The sequence below is a fragment of the Mobula hypostoma genome, chromosome 15 (genome assembly GCF_963921235.1).
Source record: "Mobula hypostoma chromosome 15, sMobHyp1.1, whole genome shotgun sequence".
NCBI lineage: Eukaryota > Metazoa > Chordata > Chondrichthyes > Myliobatiformes > Myliobatidae > Mobula > Mobula hypostoma.
Genome location: NC_086111.1, coordinates 2,036,807 through 2,062,832, shown reverse-complemented (window position 1 = coordinate 2,062,832; position 26,026 = coordinate 2,036,807). Strand labels below are relative to the sequence as shown.

Below are 26,026 nucleotides of genomic sequence, written 5' to 3'. Positions count from 1 at the left end.
TGAGTGCCATTGCTATTACAGCGGAAAAAATGCTGGGCAAACTGAAAGATCTAAAGCTCGGTAAGCCACCTGGACTTGATGAACTGCATCCCAGAGTCCTGAAAGATGTTGCTGAATGGGTGCATTGGTCATGATCCCTCAAGATCACTTGATTCTGGCATGTAAGATGTAAATGTCACTCCACTCTTTGAGAAGGGAGGAAGGCAAAAGAAAGGAAATTATAGGCTAGTTAGCCTAACCTCAGTGGTTGGGGAAGTATAGGAGTCTATTATTAAGGACGAGGCTTTGGGGTTCTTGGAGACTAATGATACAATAAGTCAAAGTCAGCATGGTTTCTGCAAAGGGAAATCTTGCCTGACAAATCTATTGGAAACCTTCGAAGAAGTAACCAGCAGGGTTGACAAAGGAGAGGCAGTGGATGATATTTACTTAAGATTTTCAGAAGGCATTTAATAAGGTGCCACACATGAGGCTGCTTAAAAGGGTAAAATCCTGTGGCGTTACAGGAAAGATACTGGCTTGGATAGAGGAATGGCTGACCAGCGGGAGGCAGTGAGTGGGAATAAAGGAGGCCTGTTCTGGTTGGCTGCCGGTGACTAGTGATGTTCCTCAGGTGTCAGAATTGGGACCTCCACTTTTCACATTCTTCGTCAGTGGTTTAGATAATGAAATTGGTGGCTTTATGGGATAAGTTTTTGGGTGATATGAAGATAGGTGGAGGGGTAGGTAGTGCTGAGGAAGCAATGTGATTGCAGCAGGACTTAGACAACTTGGAAGAATGGGCAAAAAAGTGGCAGATGGAATAGAGTGTTGGGAAATATATGATAATGCATTTTGGTAAAAGGAACAATAGTGCTGACTATTATCTAAATGGAGAGAAAATTCAAACATTAGAATGAAAAGAGACTTAGGAGTCCTCATGCAAGACTCCTAAAAGATTAATTCACAGGTTGAGACTGTGGTAAAGAAGACAAATGCAATGTTAGTATTTATTTCTAGGGGAATAGAATATAAAAACATGGCGATAATTCTGAAGCTTTATAAGACACTAGTTAGGCCGCACTTGGAGTATTGTCAACAGTTTTGGGCCCCTTATCTCAGAAAGGATGTGTTGTCATTGAAGAGAGTCCAGAGCAGGTTCACAGGGATGATTCCAGGAATGAAGGGGTTAACTTATGAGGAGTGATTGGCAGCTTTGGGCCTGTACTCACTGGAATTTAGAAGAATGCGGGGGATCTCATTGAAACCTACCGAATGCTGAAAGGACTAGAGAGAGTGGATGTGGAGAGGATGTTTCCTCTGGTGGGGGTATCCAGTACATTGAAGGGCGACCTTTTAGAACAGAAGTAAAGCGGAATTTGTTTAGCCAAGGAGTAGTAAATCTGTGGAATGCTCTGCCATAGACTGCGATGGAAGCCAAGTCCGTGCGTATATTTAAAGTGGAAGTCAATAGATTCCAGATTGGTCAGGGCATCAAGGGATATGATGAGAGGGCATGTGTATGGGGTTGAGTGGGATCCGGGATCAGCCTGATGAAATGGTAGAACAGACTTGATGGGCTGAATGGCCTAATCCTGCTCCTGTGAGTTATGATGAACCTACAGTAAATGTTTACAGGACGAAGACCCTCTACTAATACACCCTACAGCAGGAAAATGAATCTGGAGAGCCAGCTCTCAGCCAAGGCAGATATTAATGATGAAATTCACCTCTGCTTCCCATGCATCAACATAGCCCTCAGAAAGGTGTACCTTAGATCCAGGCCAAGCCTACGTTGTACCAAGTGCCTACCCTGCTGTGTGTCAGAGAGCAGAACAACCCATGATTGTCACCCTCAGAGCATTGGAGAAGCATCAGTAATGGTATTTCTACAAAATTATCCTAATCCATTGGCAGGGTGGATAAACCAAGGCCAGTACCTCTCCTGGCACAGCATCTTCACCAGTTATAGTTCTGCTCATTCACTACCTCTCTGGGCAGACAACGTTACTCACATCTCTGACAACAGGCTCCTGAAACAAGCAATGTACTCAGAGCTTCATTACTGCCACTAACTTCTAAAAAGATATAGAAGATGCTTCAAGGGGGTTTTAAAATTCACCACAACAAAATGAATCATCATAACCAACTCATGGAGAAAGAGTACACAGTAAGGTACTGAGCACCTCAACGTTCTACACAGGAAGCACAAGAAGGACATGCACAAATAGTAGGAGGGGTATACAAGATCCCAAACAATCCATTTGCCCATCAAGCATCATCTGCAGCAGTGATTGCACGTCTCACATGGGATACTTTAGCCACCTCAGAACCCAGCAGAACTGGAGTGGAAGCCAGTCATCCTGAGTGCCAAGGCACTGCCTCAGAAAAGGAAATGGGATAAAGGAAAGAGTCTGCTTTACGTTGATACTGTAAGTAGATCTCATTTTGAATCATGGATTTATGGATGACAATGATGTTGGCTTAAAAATATTATCTTTACTGGCACACATGGCAATTGAACCTGAAGTATACTTTAGTAAGAGACAACAAAAATTCCATTTTTGGTGTTTAGAACTTCTGGTTTAAGATGGCGCCACCAAACACAGACAACAGGTCACTGGTAGTTCAAAAGGCAAGAAATTTGATTTAAAACATTACCAGCAAAACCTTTTCTGATGTAAATTGTCACCACAAACAATGAATAGGCAAGCAAAGGCAAAGCAAATTCGAGGGATGAACTGTGCTAGTACATTGCAGACTGAGTGAGCCGTTAGGCGAGGAAAAACAGTGCAGTTCCATTGCCCACACAACTGGCCTGGGTGCAAGGTTGGATCGCTCTGGACACTGAGCCAATTCGGAGAAATCAAGAGCAGCTTCAGGCTGGGTGATCAATTCTGGGCCCGAGCGAGTCGCTGGGCAGTGTGTTCTAGGCCCAGAGCCTTTTGCTGCCGCAGTGTCTGTGTCCTAGTGTGAGGTACAATATCCTATCTGGATAATTTAAATGATATATTGGAAAGGCAGGGTGTTGGGATCAGTGGCGAGAACCGATTTTGGTGACTCCTCTCTTTCTGGTGCTGAGGCTATGAAGCTGCCCCCAGCTGCTGTGCTCCATGCCTGCTAAAATGATGGACTGATACCAAGGCTTGGGCCTACTGCAGGCTGTTCCGGGGTTTGGAATTAAGGACAACAAATCTCAAAGTTGTACAATTAATAATTCTTCGATAATAAATGTACTTTGAAATCCCTTTGAATACTCTTGTGATTTTTGAAGTTTATTTTCTCAAGTACTTATTAAAAATCCTAAAGACTGGGTAAAATGTACCATTCTCTGAGACAAGTCCATGCAAACATGGGAAATACTCAAGAGTTGTCATGTCAAGAAACTATGACAGTGTTTTTTTTACATTTTAATGCAGACAAAGGCATGTACCTATTGAACGTCCTTGTAATTTCCACCCCCTGTAGCGGATACAGTTTATTCCCCTTTTCACAGCTAGGATGGTGACTCAATTCATCAACTGGAGTGTACATTTTTAAGAAGGGATTGGGACCTCAGCCTGTTAATAAGCTTGTATTTTCCTTTACATTTTAGTATTGTTTTATATTTCTGTTTGAACATTCTTTACAAATCCAATAACAACATTTTGCATAGGCATTCTAACTGGCAGTTCCTTCACTCAAACATTATTTCATATCTGTTGCCTATGAACATTCAACAAGAACAATACAGAACATCTGTGGTGACCACTACAAATAGCAAATTGACTGCCACTATCCAGAAAAAGAAACAAAATTAACACTCGGACTAGTCTATGCCTCAAGAAGAGAGAGGAAATCAAGAAATAATGTCATAGGCAAGTACAAAGTAAACTTACAATAGTTACTTGAACGCAGCTGGGTCTGCAGCCAGTACGCTTCAAATTTCTGCCATTTCTAAACTCCTTATAAGTGCAGTTTGGTGTTCTAGCTTGGCCAGGAAATTCCTAAACACAAAAAATCATGCACAACTTCAGTAAGACATACATACATCATTGACTCTGAGCATCAATATCCAACAGTATTACATTAAAACAATCATGTCACATACTCCGTGATTTACAACTATGTTACAAATATAAATTTATCAAGTTAAAGAAATTACATACAAAATAAACATCATGCTCATATGTATCATGCTTGGCCTCTGTCAAAAGTCTCCACTGTTACAAATATAACCATATAACAATTACAGCACGGAAACAGGCCATCTCCGCCCTTCTAGTCCGTGCAGAACTCTTAACCCTATCCTATTCCCACCGACCTGCACTCAGCCCATAACCCTCCATTCCTTTCCTGTCCATATAGCTGTCCAATTTAACTTTAAACAACAACATCGAACCTGCCTCAATCACTTCTGCTGGAAGCTCGTTCCACACAGCTACCACTCTCTGAGTAAAGAAGTTCCCCCTCATGTTACCCCTAAACTTTTGTCCTGTAACTCTTAACCCATGTTCTCTTGTTTGAATCTTCCCCACTCTCAATGGAAAAAGTCTAACCACGTCAACTCTATCAATCCCCCTCATAATTTTAAAAACATCTATCAAGTCTCCCCTCAACCTTCTACACTCCAAAGAATAAAGACCTAACTTGTTCAACCTTTCTCTGTAACTTAGGAGATAAAACCCAGGCAACATTTTAGTAAACCTCCTCTGTACTCTCTCAATTTTATTGACATCTTTCCTATCTGTAAAAACAGTGAGGGATCAAAAATACTTCAGGCTCAAGCAAAATGGCAAATATTTTGCTGAATGCCTAAGCTTTAGAACAGATTGTGTTTCTATCCAAGCCATTCCAGTGGAGCTACAACATTAGCAACTACCCAACAATGTGTTCAACTAGGTTATGTCCTGACAACAGTAAGCAGAACATATCCAATCAATTACTGTGTCAGTAATCAGTAAAGTAGTTCATTTTATCATAATTTTATGCCTTTGCACAGTACTGCTGCTGCAAAACAACAAATTCCGTGACATACAAGTCAGTGATCATGAACCTGATTCTGAATAGAATTGATGTTTCTGAAACTCATAGTTTGGATTCAGCCAGCAGCATATAGCTCACACAGAGAAGCTTATATGTTCTGACTTTCCTCAGAGGAAGACTAGACCATCATATGCAAGTAAGCAATAAGTGATAATTAACAGAAAGTTTCTCTTGCTGGCATTGTTTGATCATACAGGCAGTATTTGATCCCCGACCCTCAGAAAGGCAATAAAGAAACGAAGGAAATGCAAATCGGATAGAATGCTGGGTTAGCAGATATGCATTGGATTGAGTAGGTTGCTATTTTCTCAAACTTAGAAGGATGGCAGGTGTCCTCACTGATATGTGTAAAATCATTAGAGTACTTGACAGAGTGGATATGTGAGGATGTTTCCCTAATCCCTCAAAATAAGGGATATTTTATCCCTTATTCTAGGATCAATAAGGGATTGAAATGAATGAAATTTTTTCATCTAGAGTGTAAATCTTTGACAGCCGTGGAGGCTCAATCATCAACGTCATTCAAAACTGACACTGATAGATTCTTGAATGTTAAAGCAATCAGAGAATATGGGGACAGGGCATGAATATAAGCCAGAGCTGAGCTGGACAATAAGCCACAATACTGGTGCATTGGAAAACTAGGTTTAAATGATCATGTTCTTAAGTTCTCAGCACATCAGATGTGATGATGAGACATGGCAACTCCAGTTTCAATGACACACTTTTGCTAACTGCATTCCTCTGTCTCAGCTCGAGTATCGAGGTGGTCTCCTTACCAAATATACATTACACCCCAGTGGAGGGTGTGTAGCAAAAGAAATATTCCTGGTTTGGCAGATCTGTCATATGTGGAAGGACTGAGTGGCTGGACCTCTTTTCATTAGAGATTATAAGAATAAGAGATGACCTAACTGAAATGTATAAAATTCTTGGGGAAATTATTTCAAAGAAGTTAGGGACAATTTCAAGTTGGAGAGGAAAGAAATCTGAACTGTGGATGTAATGATAGAGTGGACAGTGATGAGTACGTACAGCGTTATTTAATGATAGAGTGGACAGTGATGTACAGCGTTATGTAATGACAGAGTGGACAGTGATGTACAGCGTTATGTAATGACAGAGTGGACAGTGACGAGTACATACAGCGTTATGTGATGATAGAGTGGACAATGACGAGTACGTACAGCATTATGTAATGATAGAGTGGACAGTGACTAGTACAGCATTATGTAATGATAGAGTGGACAGTGACTAGTACAGCATTATGTAATGATAGAGTGGACAGTACAGCATTATGTAATGATAGAGTGGACAGTGACTAGTACGTACAGTGTTATGTAGTGATAGAGTGGACAGTGACGAGTATGTACAGCGTTATGTAATGACAGAGTGGACAGTGACGTACAGCGTTATGTAATGACAGAGTGGACAGTGACGTACAGCGTTATGTAATGACAGAGTGGACAGTGACGAGTACGTACAGCGTTATGTAATGACAGAGTGGACAGTGACGAGTACGTACAGCATTATGTGATGATAGAGTGGACAGTGACGAGTACGTACAGCATTATGTAATGATAGAGTGGACAGTGACTAGTACAGCATTATGTAATGATAGAGTGGACAGTGACCGTACAGCGTTATGTAATGATAGAGTGGACAGTACAGCATTATGTAATGATAGAGTGGACAGTGACTAGTACGTACAGCGTTATGTAGTGATAGAGTGGACAGTGACGAGTATGTACAGCGTTATGTAATGATAGAGTGGACAGTGACGAGTACATAAAACAGCTAATACATTAACCATAGTCTCTAACTGAATAAAGCACTCCCACTTTAGACATATTTTATATATCAGAATTTTTACATTTTCTTTTCACTTTGCATTTTCCACAGTTTCACTGAGATCAGCAGATGACCAGTTCGCCTCATCTGTACTGTATGCAACCTCAAAAAAAAGCCACACATTTGAGACAAGTTCTCATCCACACAAGTTTTCAGAGCTTGGCTGGGCTACTAGATGATTCACTCTTCAGAAATTAGATATTCCTTCAAATAGTGGAAAAACCGGGTCAATTTACATTTAAATTCCCTGGTAACAAAGTCATTCACTGACAATATTTTACATCTTTTGCAATAAATCATTTTTGGAAAGTTGGAATTAATTTCCTTCAGAATTGTTTTGCAAAGAGGGAAATGTAATGACTCACAAGAATATGCTAGGAAAGAAGATCAAACCCAAAGACAGCTTCAGAACTCTACCTACCAGAGGGGTAGTCCCTTCAGGACATATGGGGTTATCATCACAGCTGCCACAAATCCCCTTAAAAAGAAACAAAATAATTATGATTTGAGCTCATTTATACTGGCATGTGATTATACACAGCATACAATTGAATTAATTTCCAAGAACTGCTTCTCTTGATTTGGCACAAAAATAACCCAAATGAAAACCTTTTTTTATATAAAAGATATTCAAACATCTATTTAGCAGTTTGAGTAGGGGAAAACAACATGCATTACTTAATAAAAATAGTTTACTTGATGCTTTTCAGAACTACAGTATGCATATTACTTAATGTGATTAGTGTGAAAATTAAAACAAAAAGAGAACTAAAACACAATTTTGGAAATAGCTCAGGCAGAATCTGTGGGGAGAGAGAGAGAGAGAGAGAGACAGTACTTATATCTCAGATTGGATACATTTCCTTGGCTCTGATACAAAGTTATCAACCATCTCTCTATCCCTCTATGCTGACTGACTAGTTGAATATTTACAGCATGTCCTGATTTTAGTTCAAACCTCCAGCAACCGGTGTTTTGATTTTACAGAATCACTGAGTCATGATTTTGTACTTACATTTATGATGAATTAGAGAATTATTTTACAATAGCAGTGAATACTGTACACTCATTGAATTTGATGTCTGGATCTGCACACCTGTTTCTGGGGTAGAAAATCTATTCCAGTCACACTAACACCACAAAATCCTCAAAGCTTCAATCTCCAAATGGTTGCAGCCTGGAAGAATTAGATAGGGGCTTGCACCTGCAACTTCCCACACATTGTAAGTGCCTGATTTCAATCATACCATTAGGAGTACGTACTTACAAACAGGACACAGAGTAATGAAGGATTAATCTAACTAATTCCTTTCAGTTGTTGTAGAAGAAACAGAAGCTTCCTGGTGATATTTCTTTTCGTTTTACAGCGTGGAATAGGTCCTTCCAGTCCTTCCAGCCACACAGCCCAGCAACCCGTGAGTTAATCCTAACCTAGTTATGGGACCAATTAACCTACACGTTGATACACCTTTGAACTATGGGAGGAAATCGGAGCACCCAGAGGAACCCTGTGGTCATGGGGCGAACGTACAAACTACTTACAGGCAGTGGGGGGAATTGAACCTGGGTCACTGATACTATAAAGCGTTATGCTAACCACTACAATACCATGTCACCCCTTTGCATGAAAACATGAAAAAAGGTTAAAAAGTAGAATGACTGAAGCTGCCTTAGTCAACGTATCACATCCAGACAAGTGTGTTGTAGATCCTAGTATCATATCCCAAAGGCATGCTGGTTGTGAGGCTATTTGTTGGTGGGTGACAGGGCAGTCAAGCTGAAGTTGATAAACATATGAAAGACAATTAGTCACAAGGAAGTAACTCAGGCAATGGGATAAAAGACTGCTTCTAAAAGCTAACATAGACTCCAAGGACAAAGTGGTCTCCGTCATCTCAATAAGAAATTTCAGTGATTCTGTTTGGCTGTCTTGTATCGTGTACCTAATCCATTACAAACTTAGGTATAAACTCCTTTGGCAAGCATTGAGTTATCCTAAAATTCAAAATATTCCAACTGTTCGAAATCTGACAAAAAAATCAGGACATATTGGAAATACTGAACCAATCAGGCAGCATCAGTGGAAGAGAACAACGAATTTTTCAAAGTGACGGCCTTGCATCAGTTTCGAGGAAAGGTCATCAAACTGGAAGAGCTACAAACCACTAATATATGCATACATTCATTTTAGTACTTCATACATACAGACATACCTCTACAATTATAGTCTCGTTAATATCACATCTATTTTTCTGTAATTGGAGGACCTGAGTTGTTCCCAACAATATCCCATTTCTTGTCTCGTTGTGAAAGTCGTTTAATAGTACATTATTAACAAAAATCTGGAAAACATATTACATTTTCTATCAGTAATAATGAAAAAACAGTTTTTAATGAAAATTACCATAGTAATTATAATTGTAACAGTAACCAGACAGAGAAACCAGACCAGGAAGTCAATGTGGTTTTCTGAAAGTGAAATAATGTCTGTCCAAGATATAAAATGTATCATGTGCTGAAAGTAAAAGATGATCAATGGATTTACACTACTTTGATTTTCCCTGAAGGTATTTTATAATACGCCACACAAAGGTGTAACGGAAAATGGAAGCTCATAGTGTAGCAAATAACATTTTGGTGTGGATAGTGGGGAGCCGGCTAATAGGATATCAACAGTATATACAGTATAAATGTTTTTTTAGTTGGGAAGACACAATGAAGGCCTCAGCTTATGCAATTACTGGGATGAAAGCACCAAAGGCACCATTGGTAAACTTACTGGTGACACGGAGATGGCTAGGAAAGTAAATTCTGAGAGGCCATAAGACAACCATGAAAGGTTGTAGTTAAGAGAACGACAGAATGAATATTCCTCTTGAGGAACGTCTTGAAGTAGAGGTCACAATTAGTGATAAGCGAGTCACCATCTGAGACAAGTGAGGCTTTGGAAATCTCTTCCTCAGATATTCATGCAACCCTGCCTTAATGATAGTCAAAGTAGTGAACAATTACTGTGGGTGATCAGGAATGTGAGGTTAAGGTCTCAGTCTGAAAATCACAATATGAATTGCCAGAGCAGGCTTAAGAGGCCAATGGCCCAGTTATGCTCCTCATATGTTCTCACACTGGATTGTTGTAAACCTTGTTAATTTACAAATTGGACAGATTCAGAACAAAACTTACAGCTAAAATTAGAGCAAATAAGAAGGTCTTCAGATTATCAATGGGAGCAGAATGGTAACCACCACAATCAACATCCTCAATATGGCGTCTCTCTCAGTCTAACGATACCAATACCCCACATCAAACCAACAAGGTGTGCACTTTGGTCATGACAAAACAACATTAGGTGCCACACTAGTGAGGCCACAGCACAGTAATACATGCATGCTAAACAAAGGAAGCAGGAATAAAGCTGAATGACTCCAAGACTAATGGATCAAATCAGAATTCTAAACTTGCCACATCAAATTGTGAATGGGTGTAAACAAAAAGAATGAAGGGAATGGAGTATACCCTCAGTGATAACAGCGCTCGTCAGATCAATACAGGAAGCAAGGCTGAATCACTGGCAAGCATGCTCAGCCAGATATCCACCTCACTCTCCTCCTGAGGCCTACAAGATTTCAAAAGTCAATCTGAGAACAACTTGTTTCACAAGGTGCAAGAAACAGTTGAGGGCACAGGTCAAAGTGGACAGTTTGAGACCTGTAGCATTGAAGGCATGCTCCAGAACTAACAAAACTCCAATCAGTAATTCTGGTACAGATCGAATAATGTTATCCTCTTGACCAAAGAAAATGGGACTGGCTTAACCTCAATCATCAGTAAAGTGTTGAAATGATGTGTCTTCTAATGACATTTAGTTCCAAATAGCCCACTCACCAATGCTCAGTTCAGGATCTGCCAAAATCACTCAACTCAGTCATCATGCAACCTTGATCAGGTAAGAACCACAGTTAAATTTCACAGATAAGTCAAAGTGGCCAAACTTGACATCAAAGCAGCATTTGACCAACTTAAGTCAAGGAGCCCTAATAAAACTGGAAGTCAGGAGAATAATTCCTCAGTGGTGAAAGTCACATCTGATACAAAGGTAGGTGTCTGCGAGTGTTTGAGGCTAATCACCCTAACCCTAATAATGCTACTGAAATTTCCAAAAGTAACGTCTTAGGATCAATCATCTTTAGCTGCATCATCCAAGGATTTCCATCCACCATAATATCAGAAGTGAGGGTGCTAGCTAATAGTTTTAAAGTATTCAGTTCTTTTGCAGCTCCTCAATTCAAGGCTAAGGGTCAAGCATCAAGATTTGGATATTTCTCAGGCATGGGCTGATCATCACGGCTCCAGAACTTGTACTATGTATGGTCAGTTCATTCCACTTGGGTTATAAAGCTGTCATCTTTTCAACAATATTTACGAAAATCCCAGACAGACCTAAACACATAAAAATTGGCAAATCCAGTATAGTTCATTTCCTGCTTATTTGGAGTGCAGACAGTGACTAGCATTAACCAGGGAGATCCAGCTACATCCCATGACCATCGTTTCATTACAGTTGCCAAGCCCTTCACTACCAAAATCCCGGTAGGGAATTGCAGGGAGGAATTTTTGGGGCTAGGGATGGAAGAGAAATTCACTATTAACCAGAAACTGACCAGCACTACAAATACTGCAGTTCAAGGCAGGGAGTTTATATTCATTGGTGAATGACTCACACCTTAATTCTCTTAAACGCTTCCCCAATCTAGAAAAAGTGAAAATGAGAGTATGACAGTTCAACTCCAAATACATTAAAGAAGCTTAACAACATCCAAGGCAAAACAATTCATTTGATTAGCATCCTAACCATTACTTAAATATTCTGGGGATACACAATGCTCCCTCTAGGGAGTGCATGTTTGTGCACACATACCTTTTGCTACCCACGCACAAAAGAATTTAAACTGCGCACAGAAGTTGGCACCCTCTACCTCATTGGCATGTTAAGTATATTTCACAGTCATATACAACTACACTTCCTTTTCTGGTTTTTGATGTGGACGCTGTTGGCAATGTGGATTTTGCAATGATTTGTCTGCAGATTTTTAAACTTATTTATACTGTTTTTATTGAAGAAATTATTGATTCACTATGTTGAATTCTGAAGAAACAAAGGGTATGAAGCACAAAAGAACTGTTAGATCATTTAGAGCGGAATGGGTTAATGAAACAGTAGAAACTGTTACACTGAAAGCTCATGAGGTCAGGGACATGCAGCCACAAGAAATCTTTATGTACAGTACAGAACCTCATGTTACCTTTGTGTATTGCCACAAGGCAAAAGTTGCTGGGGAATTTGTAAGTAAGAAGTGGAGTGGTATTTGCAAACTTGACTTTTTAAAGTGTTATTTAACAAGCAAAGCAATGCGGATGGTATGCAAAAGCTCCAGGGAGAAAATCTTTCATTATACACAACAGACCTGCTACATATATTCTGTGAGTATGCAGATAAACAGCAAAAATGATTCAACCCAGAGGAGATCAAAGTTCTTATTGACAGTGTTTTGCTAACTGGTAAAATGAATACCTGTACCTCTATTAAGTTCAGGGAAGTCTACATTGGTGTCCATCCTGCACTTTTCCTACGCTACTTCGAAGACTGCATTGGTGCTGCTTCCTGCACCCATGTGGGGCTTGTCGACTTCATCCGCTTTCCCTCAAACTTCCACCCTACCTTCAAATTTACCTGGACCATTTCCAACACCTCCCTTCCCTTTCTTGATCTCACTGTCTCTATCTCTGAAGACAGCATATCTATGGATGTCTATTATAATCCTACGGACTCTCACAGCTCTCTGGACTCTCTTGCAGTTTTGGTCTCCAAGGTTAAGGAAGGACATCCTGGCTGTGGAGGAGGTGCAGCATAGGTTCACTAGATTAATTCCTGGGATGTCCGGACTGTCTTACGCAGAGAGGTTAGAGAGACTGGGCTTGTACACGCTGGAATTAAGGAGATTGAGGGGGGATCTCATTGAGACATATAAGATATTAAGGGATTGGACAAGATAGAGGCAGGAAATATGTTCCAGATGCTGGAAGAGTCCAGTACCAGAGGGCATGGTTTAGGAATAAGGGGTAGGTCATTTAGGACAGAGATGAGGAGGAACTTCTTCTCCCAGAGAGTTGTGGAGGTGTGGAACACGCTGCCTCAGAAGGCAGTGGAGGCCAATTCTCTGGATGCTTTCAAGAAGGAGCTAGATAGGTATCTTATGGATAGGGGAATCAAGGGTTATGGGGACAGGGCAGGAACCGGGTATTGATAGTAGATGATCAGCCATGATCTCAGAAAGGTGGTGCAGGCTCGAAGGGCAGAATGGTCTACTTCTGCACCTATTGTCTATTGTCTATTGAATATACCTCTTCTCACCCTGTTACTTGTAAAAACGCCATCCCCTTCTCTCAATTCCTCCAACTCCACCACATCTGCTCTCAGAATGAGGCTTTTCATTCCTGAACGAAGGAGATGTCCTCATTCTTCAAAGAAAGGGGCTTCCCTTCATCCACCATCAATGCTCCCCTCACCCACGTCTCTTCCATTTCATGCACGTCTGCTCTTACCCCATCCTCCTGCCCCCCTACCAGGGGTAGGGTTTCTCTTGTCCTCAGCTACCACCCCACCAGCCCCCACATCCAGCACATAATTCTTCAGAACTCCTGCCACCTCCAACAGGATCCCACCACCAAGCACATCTTTCCCTCTCCCCCACCTTCTGCTTTCTGTGGGAATGACTCCCTATGTGACTTCCTTGTCCATTCGTCCCTCCCTACTGATCTCCCTCCTGGCACTTATCCTTGCAAGCAGAACAAGTGCTACACTTACCCCTGCTCCTCCTCCCTCACTACCATTCAGGGCCCTAAATAGTCCTTCCAGGTGAGGTGACACTTCACCTGTGAGTTTGTTGGGGTCACTTACTGTGTCCGGTGCTCCTCCTGTGTATCGGTGAGACCTGAGATAGATTGGGAGACTGCTTCACTGAGCACCTACACTCCGTCCATCACAAAAAGTGGGATTTCCCAGTGGCCACCCATGTAATTCCGCTTCCCATTCCCATTCCGATATGTCAATCCACAGCCTCCTCTACTGTGGCGATGAGGCCACACTCAGGTTGGAGGAACAACACCTTATTATTCTGTCTGGGTAGCCTCCAACCTGATTTCTCGAACTTAAGGTAATGCCTCCCCACCCCCCCGCGCCTTCACCATTTCCCATCCCCTTTTCCCTCTCTCACCTTGCCTGCTCATTCATTACCTTCCTCTGGTGCTCCTTCCTACCTCCCTACCTCCCTTTCTTCCATGGCCTTCTATCCTCTCCTATCGGACACCCCCTTCTCCAGCCTTGTATCTGTTTCACCAGTCAACTTCCCAGCTCTTTACTTCATCCCTCCCCCTCCTATCACCATGTGTTTCTCTCTCCCCTCCCCATCTTTTTTTCTCCAGTGCTGTCGAAGGGTCTCGGCCCGAAACGTCGACTGTGTTTTTCTCCACAGATGCTGCCTGGCCTGCTGAGTTCCTCCAGCATTTTGTGTGTGTTGCTTATAAAGTTCAGCATGCACAGGTTGTCATCATTGTGTAAAAAATTGCACAGCAGAAGATTTTTGCAGACAATGGTCATTACAAATTAGAGGGACCATTGGTAACACACTGTTCTACAATGTGCATCATCTAACAATGGCGCTGGAGCATCTTGCCAAGGCAACGGCATGTCCCACTGAATTAACTTAGGCCATCTAAAACAGCAGCATCGCAGAGTTTCCTTTCACATCAGAATTCACCTGGGCACAGAACTACATTGTACCTTCATAGTGGCTGACCCACAAGCCTGAAAGCTTGCAACGCCACCAGATGGAATGCTGTCGACCAAGAAGGCAGCTCGCCACCATCTACTCAAGAGTAGTTATGACAATGATGCCTACTAACTCTGAATTGCTCTTTTAATACTCTTGACAAATGTGCTTGATTAATTTTATTATGCAGATTAGCAGACTACACTGGTAGAGCAAATTGCCACAAAAATCTAATTATTCAACAAGAAGCCTCTAAATGATTGCCTCTGGACAGGTATTAAATGGTAGCTTTGTTGTCGATGTACACTTCAGGAATGGGGAAAAGAAAAACTTCAAACATCATCAGTGTCGAATGCTTTAAAGCGGTTCAGCAGCTAATAATCTCCAGAACAACAGTAACACAATTCACTATTTCAAATGTTATTCCCAAATCCTCATCTGTACATAAGAGAGGTGATTGAACACATCTACTCAACCACAGAAAGTCTCCTGAGAAAGCAGCTGCAAGGATAAAATCAAGCTCCTCCATGTTAAAGAACAGCTGCCTTCTCTTTTGGGACTTTAATAGCTGTGAATCAAATAAAAAAATACAAATGCAAGGGGCTGAAAAATGCATGCATGGCCTGAACAGGAAACATCAATTAACCTAATCTCAGACCCAATGAGAACAGCTACAACAGAAAAAAATTCCAGTGTGTATCACATCATCAAGATATACATTATTGGCATGAAGAACTGAAACTCTGTTAAAAGGTGTTCACAGCCAAAGTATAAGTAGGTTACAAAGGTATTAAAACTTAATGACTTTGTTCTAAAGAAAATACATAGATTGAGTTTGTATCTACATGGGCTCATTTTATAATTAGCTGAGTGTTAACACATCTTTACCAACTGCCAAAATGCCTCCAGGAGCTAAATCAATTTTTAAAGCCTGTTACACAGGCGCAGCACTAATGTATGTTTGGCTTGTTGACAGCTGAATAAGTACCAAACACAGATGATTTTTAAAGTATTCCTGGTTGTCCTCTGTTTTGACTTCATGATTACTTGTAGAGAGTGAAGCATGTTGATAGAGTTGCAGCTACAAGCAGAAAGTGACGTGCTACGGATGGCTTTAGTCTACACAGTAGCATGGGGGTATCCCACCTTTGGAGAAGTTAAGTGTGCTGAAGAGAGCAAGGTCATAGAATGAGATCCACCAACACCCATTACTGTTCTAGGGACCAAGTCTGAGACCTGACTTCCCTCAGCCTCAATGAATTTCAAAGCAACAATTGTAAGCAAAGGTCACAACATTAAGATAACTGGCAGATCCAGAGAGGGTTGTGGGTGAGCAGGATTTTTGGATGCACCAAACTTAGTCAGGAATACATAAATTAAGATGATGGTGGAAAATATTCAAAGTAACTTTTAAAATGAAAAATGAAGGAGGATGAGAGATAATGAATACAAAATACTCTGCAGATGCTGGGGTCAAAGCAACACTCACAACACGCTGGAGGAACTCAGCAGGTCGGGCAGCATCCGTGGAAAAGATCGGTCAACGTTTTGGGCCAGAACCCTTCGTCAGGACTGTAGAGGGAAGGGGCAGAGGCCCTATAAAGAAGGTGGGGGGAGGGTGGGAAGGAGAAGGCTGGTAGGTTCCAGGTGAAAAACCAGTAAGGGGAAAGATAAAGGGGTGGGGGAAGGGAGGCAGGGAGGTGATAGGCAGGAAAGATGAAGAAAGAATAGGGGAAAACACAATGGGTAGTAGAAGGAGGCGGGACCATGAGGGAGGTGATAGGCAGCTGGGGGAGGGGGCAGAGTGACATAGGGATAGGGGAAGGGAGGGGGAGGGAATTACTGGAAGTTGAAGAATTCTATGTTCATACCAAGGGACTGGAGACTACCTAGACGGTATATGAGGTGTGTAATATATTTTATATATTATAATATGAGGTGTATAAGAGATAATGAGAGAGGTGTACAAGATGTTAAGACACATAGGTCAGGAGCTTGAACAGCAGCCTATCAGAGTTTGGCATTCAGTAGCAAGGTAAAATAAAAATTAGGCAGGGGCAAGTGGAGCGGCCATTGTTGGAGCAGGACAGTGCTAGAGAGGGAAGACTTCTGGCTTTGGCTTGGGTGATAACAGGCATGGGCTATGTAAGTATCTGGTAAACCTTTTCTTGCTCATTCTTCATCTGTAGGTGTATAGCTGGGGCAGTGAGAATGGCTGCAGGGGCTGTGTGTGGTTCTTTGTGTGAGATGTGGGAAGTCTGAGAAAGCTCCAGTCTCCCGGATCACCACATCGGCACCAGGTGCACCAAGCTGCAGCTCCTATAGAACGTACTAAAGCTGCAACTCCATGACTTTCGGCTCATAAGGGAAACTGAGGAGATGATAGATAGGAGCCCTGAGGTAGTGTGACGAGAATACACATAAAATTAAGATGTTTGCTGGCCTGGGTTAGCATCAGTGGCATCAGCAGTTGGTCTGCCACCTGTCCTCAGGGGAAGGAGAGACAAGGAACAATGAAGCAGCATCTGGAGATGTGTAATGAAGGGACGGGAGAGAAAGCTGTCTGGAGCGGCTCCCCCTTTGAACCCTGAACTGTTTGAAGTGATGGACAGGCGATACCCCAGCAGGGGGATAAAAAGGGACAGGTTTGCTAAGGCAGCACACACACGCCACCCGAGGTAACGAGACCCTGGAAGCGGTGCGCCTCTCACGAGTCGGTGGAAAGTACCGGACCTTAAACACACAGGGCGGAAAGATACGATCAGCGGGAACCCGGTGTGTGTCCACCCTTGCTTGGGTGCTGGGTTCACTGCAGAGGATCGACCGCATCTGGAGGAGGGGTCACAGTCGGTGACCTCAGGTGACATCACAAAGGACCCGCCCGAAAGCTGCTTGTGAGCAATATCGCCGGTCTGTGAGTGGAAGCCGTTCTGAATGATCAGTCGTTCTCGTTCTCTCTGTCTCTCCCCCCACGTTGTCCATCGCCATGGCAACGATTACTGCGAACTGAACTAAATTGGACTGAACTTTGTGTCACTTTGAAATTGGTCATTTACCCCTAGACAACGATAGAGCTTGATTGATGCTGTTATCTTAATTCTGTGCACATGTGTGTTTATCATTGCTGAACTGTTGCATTTATTATCCTTTTGATTACTGTGTTGCTTGTTTCTTTAATAAAACTTTCTTAGTTCTAGTAATCCAGACTCCAACTGAGTGATCCAATTCTGCTGGTTTGGCAACCCAGTTACGGGGTACGTAACAGCAATCACCCCTAGGTTGCAGGAGGCAGGTGAGTGGGTGACTCAGGAGAGGGAAGGGAAATAGGCAGTCAGTACAGAGTACCCCTGTGGCCATTTCCTTCAAAAACAAGTATACCATTTTGGATACTGTTAGGAGGGAAGTGACCTACTGGAGAGAAGCCACGGTGACTGGGTCTCTGGCACTGTGGCTTAGAAGGGAAGGGGGTAGAGGAGGAATAAGAGATTCATTCCATAGTTAGATGAGTAGGTAGGAGAGTTTGTGAACGTGATAGAGAGAACCAGATGGTATGTTATCCCACAGGTGCCAGGATCAGGGACGACTCGGATCGTGTCCACTACATTCTAAAGGGGGAGGGTGAGCTTCCAGATGCATTGGTACATTGGAAAAGGGAGAAGGTACTAGGAGAGAATTGAGAGAGGTAGAAAGCTGAATAGCAGAACCTCCAGGGTAACAATCTCAGGATTGCTGCCTGTGTGACATGCCAGTAAGGGCAAGAATCACATGATTTGGCAGATGACTGCATGGCTGAGGAATTGGTGCAGGGGGCAGTGATTCCGATTATAGATCATTGGGATCTCTTCTGGGGAAGGTATGACCTGTGCAAAAGGGACGGGTTATACCAAAACCTCAACAGGACCAATATCCTTGTGGGCAGGTTTGCTAGAGCTGTTGGGGAGGGTTTTAAACTAATATGGCAGAGGGATGGAACCAGAGTGATAGGGCTGAGAACAGGGATGTTGGCCTACAAACAGAGGTGGTGTATAGGAAGACTGTTAGGAAGGACAGGCAGATGATAGGGCAACATTGCAGTCAGTGAGATGGGCTGCAGTGTAAAAGGAAGACAAAACTGAAGAGGGTGACAAATGTAGGACTGAAAGTGTTATGTTTAAATGCACACTGAAAACAGAATAAAGTAAATGATCTTGTAGCACAGTTGGAGGTTGGCAGGTATGATGATGTATCACAGATTAATGGCTGCAAGTTGATTGTAGTTGGGAGCTTAATTTCCAGGGATACACAAAAAATCAAAAGAACAGACAGGTAAGCAGGAGGAGGAGGAGTTCACTCTGCTGGGAAAAGATGAAATAAAATCTTTAGAAAGAGGTGACAAAGGATTGGAAGAATCACTGTAGATAGTTCAGAAACTGCATGTGTAAGACGACCCTGTTGGCAGCTATTTACAGGTATCCGAACAGTAGCCAGGATGTGGTCTACAAATTACAGCAGGAGACAGAAAAAGCATGTCAAAAAAACAATATTATGTTAGTCATGGAATTTCAATATGCATATAGATTGGGAAAATCAAGTAGATGCTGGATCTCCAGAGGGAAAATTTGTGGAATGCCTCCAAGACTGCTTTTTGGAGCAGCTTGTGGCTGAGGCCTCTAGGGGTTCAGCTAGTCTCGATGGGTGTTGGGTAATGAACCGGATATGATCAGGGAGATTGAGATAATGGAACCCTGAGGAAACAATGATCATAATATGATAGAATTCACCCTGCAATTTGAGAGTCAGAAGCTAAAGTCAGATATATCAGTATTACAGTTGAGTAAAGGGAACTAAAGAGGCATGAGAGAGGGGCTGTCCAAATGTGATTGGAAGGGGACGATAGCAGGGATGATGGTAGGGCAGCAATGGCTAGAGTTTCTGGGAACAATTCGGAAGGTGCAAGATAGATAGTATTTTGAAGGTGAAATGACACAACCACGGCTGACAAGGGAAGTCAAAACCAACATAAAAGCAAAAGTGAAGGCATATAATAGAGCCAAAATGAGTGGGAAGTTAGAGGATTTGGAAATCTTAAAAAACCAACAGAAGGCAACTAAAAAAACATAAGGGGGGAAACAGGTGAAATATAAAGGTGAGCAACATACATCAAAGATGCTGCTTGGCCTGCTGCGTTCACCAGCAACTTTGATGTATGTTGCTTGAATTTCCAGCATCTGCAGAATTCCTGTTGTTTTTGTTTTAAATATAAAGGTGAATTAGCCAATAACATCAAAATTTATACTAAAAGATTTTTCAGATGTAGAAAGAATAAAAGGAATAAAAGGGAGGTGAGGGTAGATATCAGACCACTGGAAAATGATGGTGGAGAGACAGTAACGGGGACAAGGAAATGGTGGATGAACTGAATAAGTATTTTGCATTAGTCTTCACTATGGAGAACACTAGGAGTATGCTGGAAGTTCGACAGTGTCACTTGGTAGAAGTGGGTGTAGTTGCTATTACTAAGGAGAAGGTGCTTGGGAAGCTGATAGATCTGAAGTTAGATAAGTCACCTGGACCTGATGGAATACACCCCAGGGTTCTAATAGAGGTAGCTAAAGTGACCGTGGAGGTATTAGTAATGATCTTTCAAGAATCAATTCCAGAGGACTGGAAAATTGCAAATGTCATTCCACTCTTCAGGTAGGAAGTAAGGCAGAGAAAAAAGGACATTTTAGGCCAGTTAGCGTGACCTCAGTGGTTGGGAGGATATTGGAGTCGATTCTTAGAGATGAGGTTTCAGAGTACTTGGAGACACATGACAAAATAGACCAAAGTCAGCATGGTTTCCTTCAGGGAAAATCTTGTCTGACAAATCTGTTGGAATTCTTTGAAGACATGACAAGCAGGATAGACAAAGAAGCATCGGTGGATTTGGATTTTGTATTTGGATTTCCGATGGCCTTTAATTAGCAGTACATGTGGCTGCTAACCAAAATAGGGTCCCTGGGTATTACAGGAAAAATACTAGCATGGACAGAGCAGTGGCGGATTGGCAGGAGGCAAAGCGTGCAAAGAAAGGGATCCATTTTGGACTGGCTGCTGGTAACTAGTGGTGCTCTACAAGAGTACACGTTGGGAACACTTCTTACGTTATTATGTCAACAATTTGGATGACGGAATTGATAGCTTTGTGGCCAAGTTTTCAGATAAGAACATAGAATAGTACACATTACATCACGACTCTTAAACTCTATCCCTTGACTTATGAAAGCTAACACCCCATAAGCTTTCTTAACTACCCTATCTACCTGTGAGACAACTTTCAGGGATCTGTGGACACGTACCCCCAGATCCCTCTGCTCCTCCACACTACCAAGTATCCTGCCATTTACTTTGTACTCTACCTTGGAGTTTGTCCTTCCAAAGTGTACCACCTCACACTTCTCCGGGTTGAACTCCATCTGCCACTTCTCAGCCCACTTCTGCATCCTATCAATGTCTCTCTGCAATCTTTGACAATCCTCTACACTATCTACAACACCACCAACCTTTGTGTCGTCTGCAAACTTGCCAACCCACCCTTCTACCCCCACATCCAGGTCGTTAATAAAAATCACGAAAAGTGGAGGTCCCAGAACAGATCCTTGTGGGACACCACTAGTCACAATCCTCCAATCTGAATGTACTCCCTCCACCATGACCCTCTGCCTTCTGCAGGCAAGCCAATTCTGAATCCACCTGGCCAAACTTCCCTGGATCCCATGCCTTCTGACTTGCTGAATAAGCCTACCATGTGGAACCTTGTCAAATGCCTTACTAAAATCCATATAGATCACATCCACTGCACTACCCTCATCTACATGCCTGGTCACCTCCTCAAAGAACTCTATCAGGCTTGTTAGACACGATCTGCCCTTCACAAAGCCATGCTGACTGTCCCTAATCAGACCATAATTCTCTAAATGCCCAGAGATCCTATCTCTAAGAATCTTTTCCAACAGCTTTCCCACCACAGACGTAGGTCTCACTGATCTATAATTACCCGAACTATCCCTACTACCTTTTTTGAATAAGGGGACAACATTCGCCTCCCTCCAATCCTCCGGTATCATTCCCGTGGACAACGAGGACATAAAGATCCTAGCTAGAGGCTCAGCAATCTCTTCCCTCGCCTCGTGGAGCAGCCTGGGGAATATTCCGTCAGGCCCCGGGGACCTATCTGTCCTAATGTATTTTAACAACTCCAACACCTCCTCCCCCTTAATATCAACATGCTCCAGAACATCAACCTCACTCATATTGTCCTCACCATCATCAAGTTCCCTCTCATTGGTGAATACCGAGGAGAAGTATTCATTGAGGACCTCGCTCACTCCCACAGCCTCCAGGCACATCTTCCCACCTTTATCTCTAATCAGTCCTACCTTCACTCCTGTCATCCTTTTTTTCTTCACATAATTGAAGAATGCCTTGGGGTTTTCCTTTACCCTACTCGCCAAGGCCTTCTCATGCCCCCTTCTTGCTCTTCTCAGCCCCTTCTTAAGCTCCTGTCTTGCTTCCCTATATTCCTCAATAGACCCATCTGATCCTTGCTCCCTAATCCTCATGTATGCTGCCTTCTTCCACCTGACTAGATTTTCCACCTCACTTGTCACCTATGGTTCCTTCACCCTACCATTCTTTATCTTCCTCAACGGGACAAATTTATCCCTAACGTCCTGCAAGAGATCTCTGAACATCGACCACATGTCCATAGTACATTTCCCTGCAAAAACATCATCCCAATTCACACTCGCAAGTTCTAGCCTTATAGCCTCATAATTTGCCCTTCCCCAATTAAAAATTTTCCTGTCCTCTCTGATTCTATCATTTTCCATGATAATGCTAAAGGCCAGGGAGCGGTAGTCACTGTCCCCCAGATGCTCATCCACTGAGAGATCTGTGGCCTGACCCGGTTCATTACCTAGTACTAGATCTAGTATGGCGTTCCCCCTGGTCGGCCTGTCCACATACTGTGACAGGAATCCGTCCTGGACACACTTAACAAACTCTGCCCCATCTAAACCCTTGGAACTAATCAGGTACCAATCAATATGAGGGAAGTTAAAGTCACCCATGATAACAACCCTGTTATTTTTGCAACTTTCCAAAATCTGCCTCCCAATCTGCTCCTCTGTATCTCTGCTGCTACCAGGGGGCCTATAGAATACCCACAATAGAGTAACTGCTCCCTTCCTGTTCCTGATTTCCACCCATATTGACTCAAAAGAGGATCCTGCTACATTACCCACCCTTTCTGTAGCTGTAATAGTATCCCTGACCAGTAATGCCACCCCTCCTCCCCTTTTTCCACCCTCTCTATCCCTTTTAAAGCACTGAAATCCAGGAATATTGAGAATCCATTCCTGCCCTGGTGCCAGCCAAGTCTCTGTAATGGCCACTACGTCATAATTCCATGTATGTATCCAAGCTCTCAGTTCATCACCTTTGTTCCTGATGCTTCTTGCATTGAGGTACACACATTTCAGCCCTTCTACCTTACTGTCTATACACCGTTTATTCTGCTTCTCTTTCCTCAAAGCCTCTCTGTATGTTAGAGCTGGCTTTACTCCATGCACTTCTTTCACTGCTCTATCACTCTGGGTCCCATCCCCTTCGCAAATTAGTTTAAAACCTCCTGAACCATGCTAGCAAACCTACCTGCAAGGATATTGCTCCCCCTCGAGTTCAGGTGCAACCCATCCAATCTGTACAGGTCCCACCTTCCCCAGAAGAGATCCCAATGATCCAAAAATCTAAAGCCCTGCTCCCTGCACCAACTCCTCAGCCACGCATTCAACTGCCATCTCCTCCAATTCTTACCATCACTGTCACGTAGCACTGGCAGCAATCTTGAGAACGCCACCCTTGAGGTCCTGTTCTTCAGCCTTCTGCCTAAGTTCCCGAAACTCACACTTCAGGACCTCATCCCTCTTCCTGCCTAGGTCGTTGGTCCCAACATGTATCACAACTTCTGGTTGCTTTCCCTCTCGTACCAGGATGTCGTGCACCCGGTCAGAGACATCCCGGACCCTGGCACCCGGGAGGCAACAAACCATGCGGGTGTCCTTCTCACATCCACAAAATCTCCTGTCTGCTTCCCTGACTATAGAGTCTTCAATGACGACAGCTCTCCTCTTCTCTGTCCCACCCTTCTGCACCACAGGGTCAGACTCAGTGCCAGAGGCCCTGCCACCATGGCTCATAACTGGTCAGTCATACTTATTATTCAGTGGAATGGCAATAGGGGTGCTCTGCACTACCTGTCTGCTCACCTTCACTTTCCCCCCTCTGACTGTCACCCAACGACCTGCTTCCGACAGCCTAGGTGTGACTACCTCCCTGTCGCTCTCATCTATGACTGCCTCATTCTCCCTTATGAGTCGAAGGTCATCCAGGTGCTGCTCCAGGTTTCTTACACGGTCTTCCAGATTGCCCAGCCACATGCACTTCTGGCAGATGTGACTCTGCGGGAGAGGGGAGTTCCCCCAAGACTGCCACATCTCACATGAGGCACATCACCGTCTCCAGGAGGCATTGTAAAGACTAACTGTGAGCAAGCTTGTCCTCCGCCTCTTGTCGTTGAAGCCTCTCGAGTCAAAGCCTCAAAGCTCCACTCCTTCACTGGCCCACTCTCGCACTGACCGCTTTCCACAGGCCGCTCCGCTTGAGCTACCCCTCTATTTATCTGTTTGAGCCTTTCAAAATGTTTGGTCACCTGACCTCGATTGGCCAATCAGCTGCTTTCTACTGAGTCTGAGCTACTCAAATCTTGATTGTCTAATGAACGGCTTTCTGCTGATCTATTCAAATCTTGAAGATGATTGGAGGGGCAGGTAGTGTTGAGGAAGCAGAGAGGCTGCAAAAGGACTTAGACAGATGAGGAGAGTGGGCACAGAGGGGCATAAGGAACACCTCTCTGTTGTCGGGAAGTGTAAGGTCATTCACTTTGGTAGAAGAAGGAATAAAAGTGTAGGCTGTTTTCTAAACAGGGAGAAAATTCAAAACCGAGGTGCAAAAGGACTTGGGAGTCCTCGTGAAGGATTCCCTAAAGATTGACTCACTGGTGAGGAAGGCAAATGCAATGTTAGCATTCATTTCAAGAGGACTAGAATATAAAAGCGAGGATGTAATGCTGAGGCTGTATAAGGCACTGGTGAGACCTCACTTGGAGTAAGGCGACAGCTTTAGGCCCCTTATTTAAGAAAGGATGTGCTGACATTGGAGAGAGTTCAGAAGAGGTTCCCGAGAATGGTTCTGAGAATGAAGGGTTATCATGTAAGTAACAGTTGAGGGCTTTGGGTCTGTAATGCTGGAATTTAGAAGGATGAAGGGGGAATCACATTGAAACCTATCAAATGTTGAAAGGCCTATATAGAGTGGATGAAGAGAGGTTGCTCCCTTTGGTGGGGGTGTCGAGGACCAGAGGGCACAGTCTTAAAATAGAGGGACACCTATTTAGAACAGAGATGAGGAGAAATTTCTGTAGCCTGAGGGTGGTGAATCTGTGGAAATTGTTACCACAGGTTGCTGTGGAGGCCAGGTCATTGGGTGTATTTAAGGCGGACGTTAATAGGTTCTTGATTAGTCAGGGCATGAAAGGTTATAGGGAGAAGGCAGGAGAATGGTGCTGAGAGGGAAATGGATCAGCATGGTGGAATGGCAGAGCAGTCTCAATGGGCTGAATGGCCTAATTCTGCTCCTTTGTCTTATGGTCTTATGGACTGGGTAGCCAAAGATCTTTTCCCCAGGGTGGAAGTGACTAATACTGGGGGAAACACGAGGAAATTCGCAGATGCTAGAATTTCAAGCAACACACATAAAAGTTGCTGGTGACCGCAGCAGGCCAGGCAGCATCTATAGGAAGAGGTACAGTCAACATTTCGGGCCGAGACCCTTTGTCAGGACTGGGGGATATGACTTTAAGGTGTTTGGAGGAGAGTACAGGTGAGATGTCAGAGGTAATTTGGTGAGTCTGTGGATTGCTCCACCAGAGGTGGTGGTAGAGGCAGATGCATTAGGGATACTTAAGAAACTCTTGAGATAAGCAGATGGATGGAAACAAAAAGGATGGCTATATAGACGGGCTCCAAGAGGACCACAAACCTGTCGTGGTTTGGAGGCTTGCATGTCTCAATGACCTGGAGAGCGACGTTGGCTGGAGTCAGGGCTTTATGCTTTGGCTCTGGATAGGGTCACCCATGGCAAACAAGACAAAGGGTAGAGGGCAGACGAAGATTGATTCACTAGTCCTCCAGATTCAGGGGTTTCGCTCAGGGCTAACAACGCTGGCTGATCAAAGAAGACTGTAACAGAAACAGCAATGA

The 26,026-nt window shown here is 43.3% G+C and overlaps 1 protein-coding gene across 1 annotated transcript in view; it reads right to left on the bottom strand.

The window, feature by feature from the left end:
- stab1 (stabilin 1) overlaps window positions 1-26,026 on the bottom strand; it is a 339,504-nt gene that overhangs the window by 102,561 nt on the left and 210,917 nt on the right. Inside the window, exons 35-37 of the mRNA XM_063067593.1 lie at window positions 9,069-9,197; window positions 7,277-7,333; window positions 3,858-3,965 (exon numbers count right to left, since the gene is read on the bottom strand). Coding sequence (XP_062923663.1) covers window positions 3,858-3,965; window positions 7,277-7,333; window positions 9,069-9,197 — 294 coding nt within the window. The remainder of the gene's footprint in view (window positions 1-3,857; window positions 3,966-7,276; window positions 7,334-9,068; window positions 9,198-26,026) is intronic.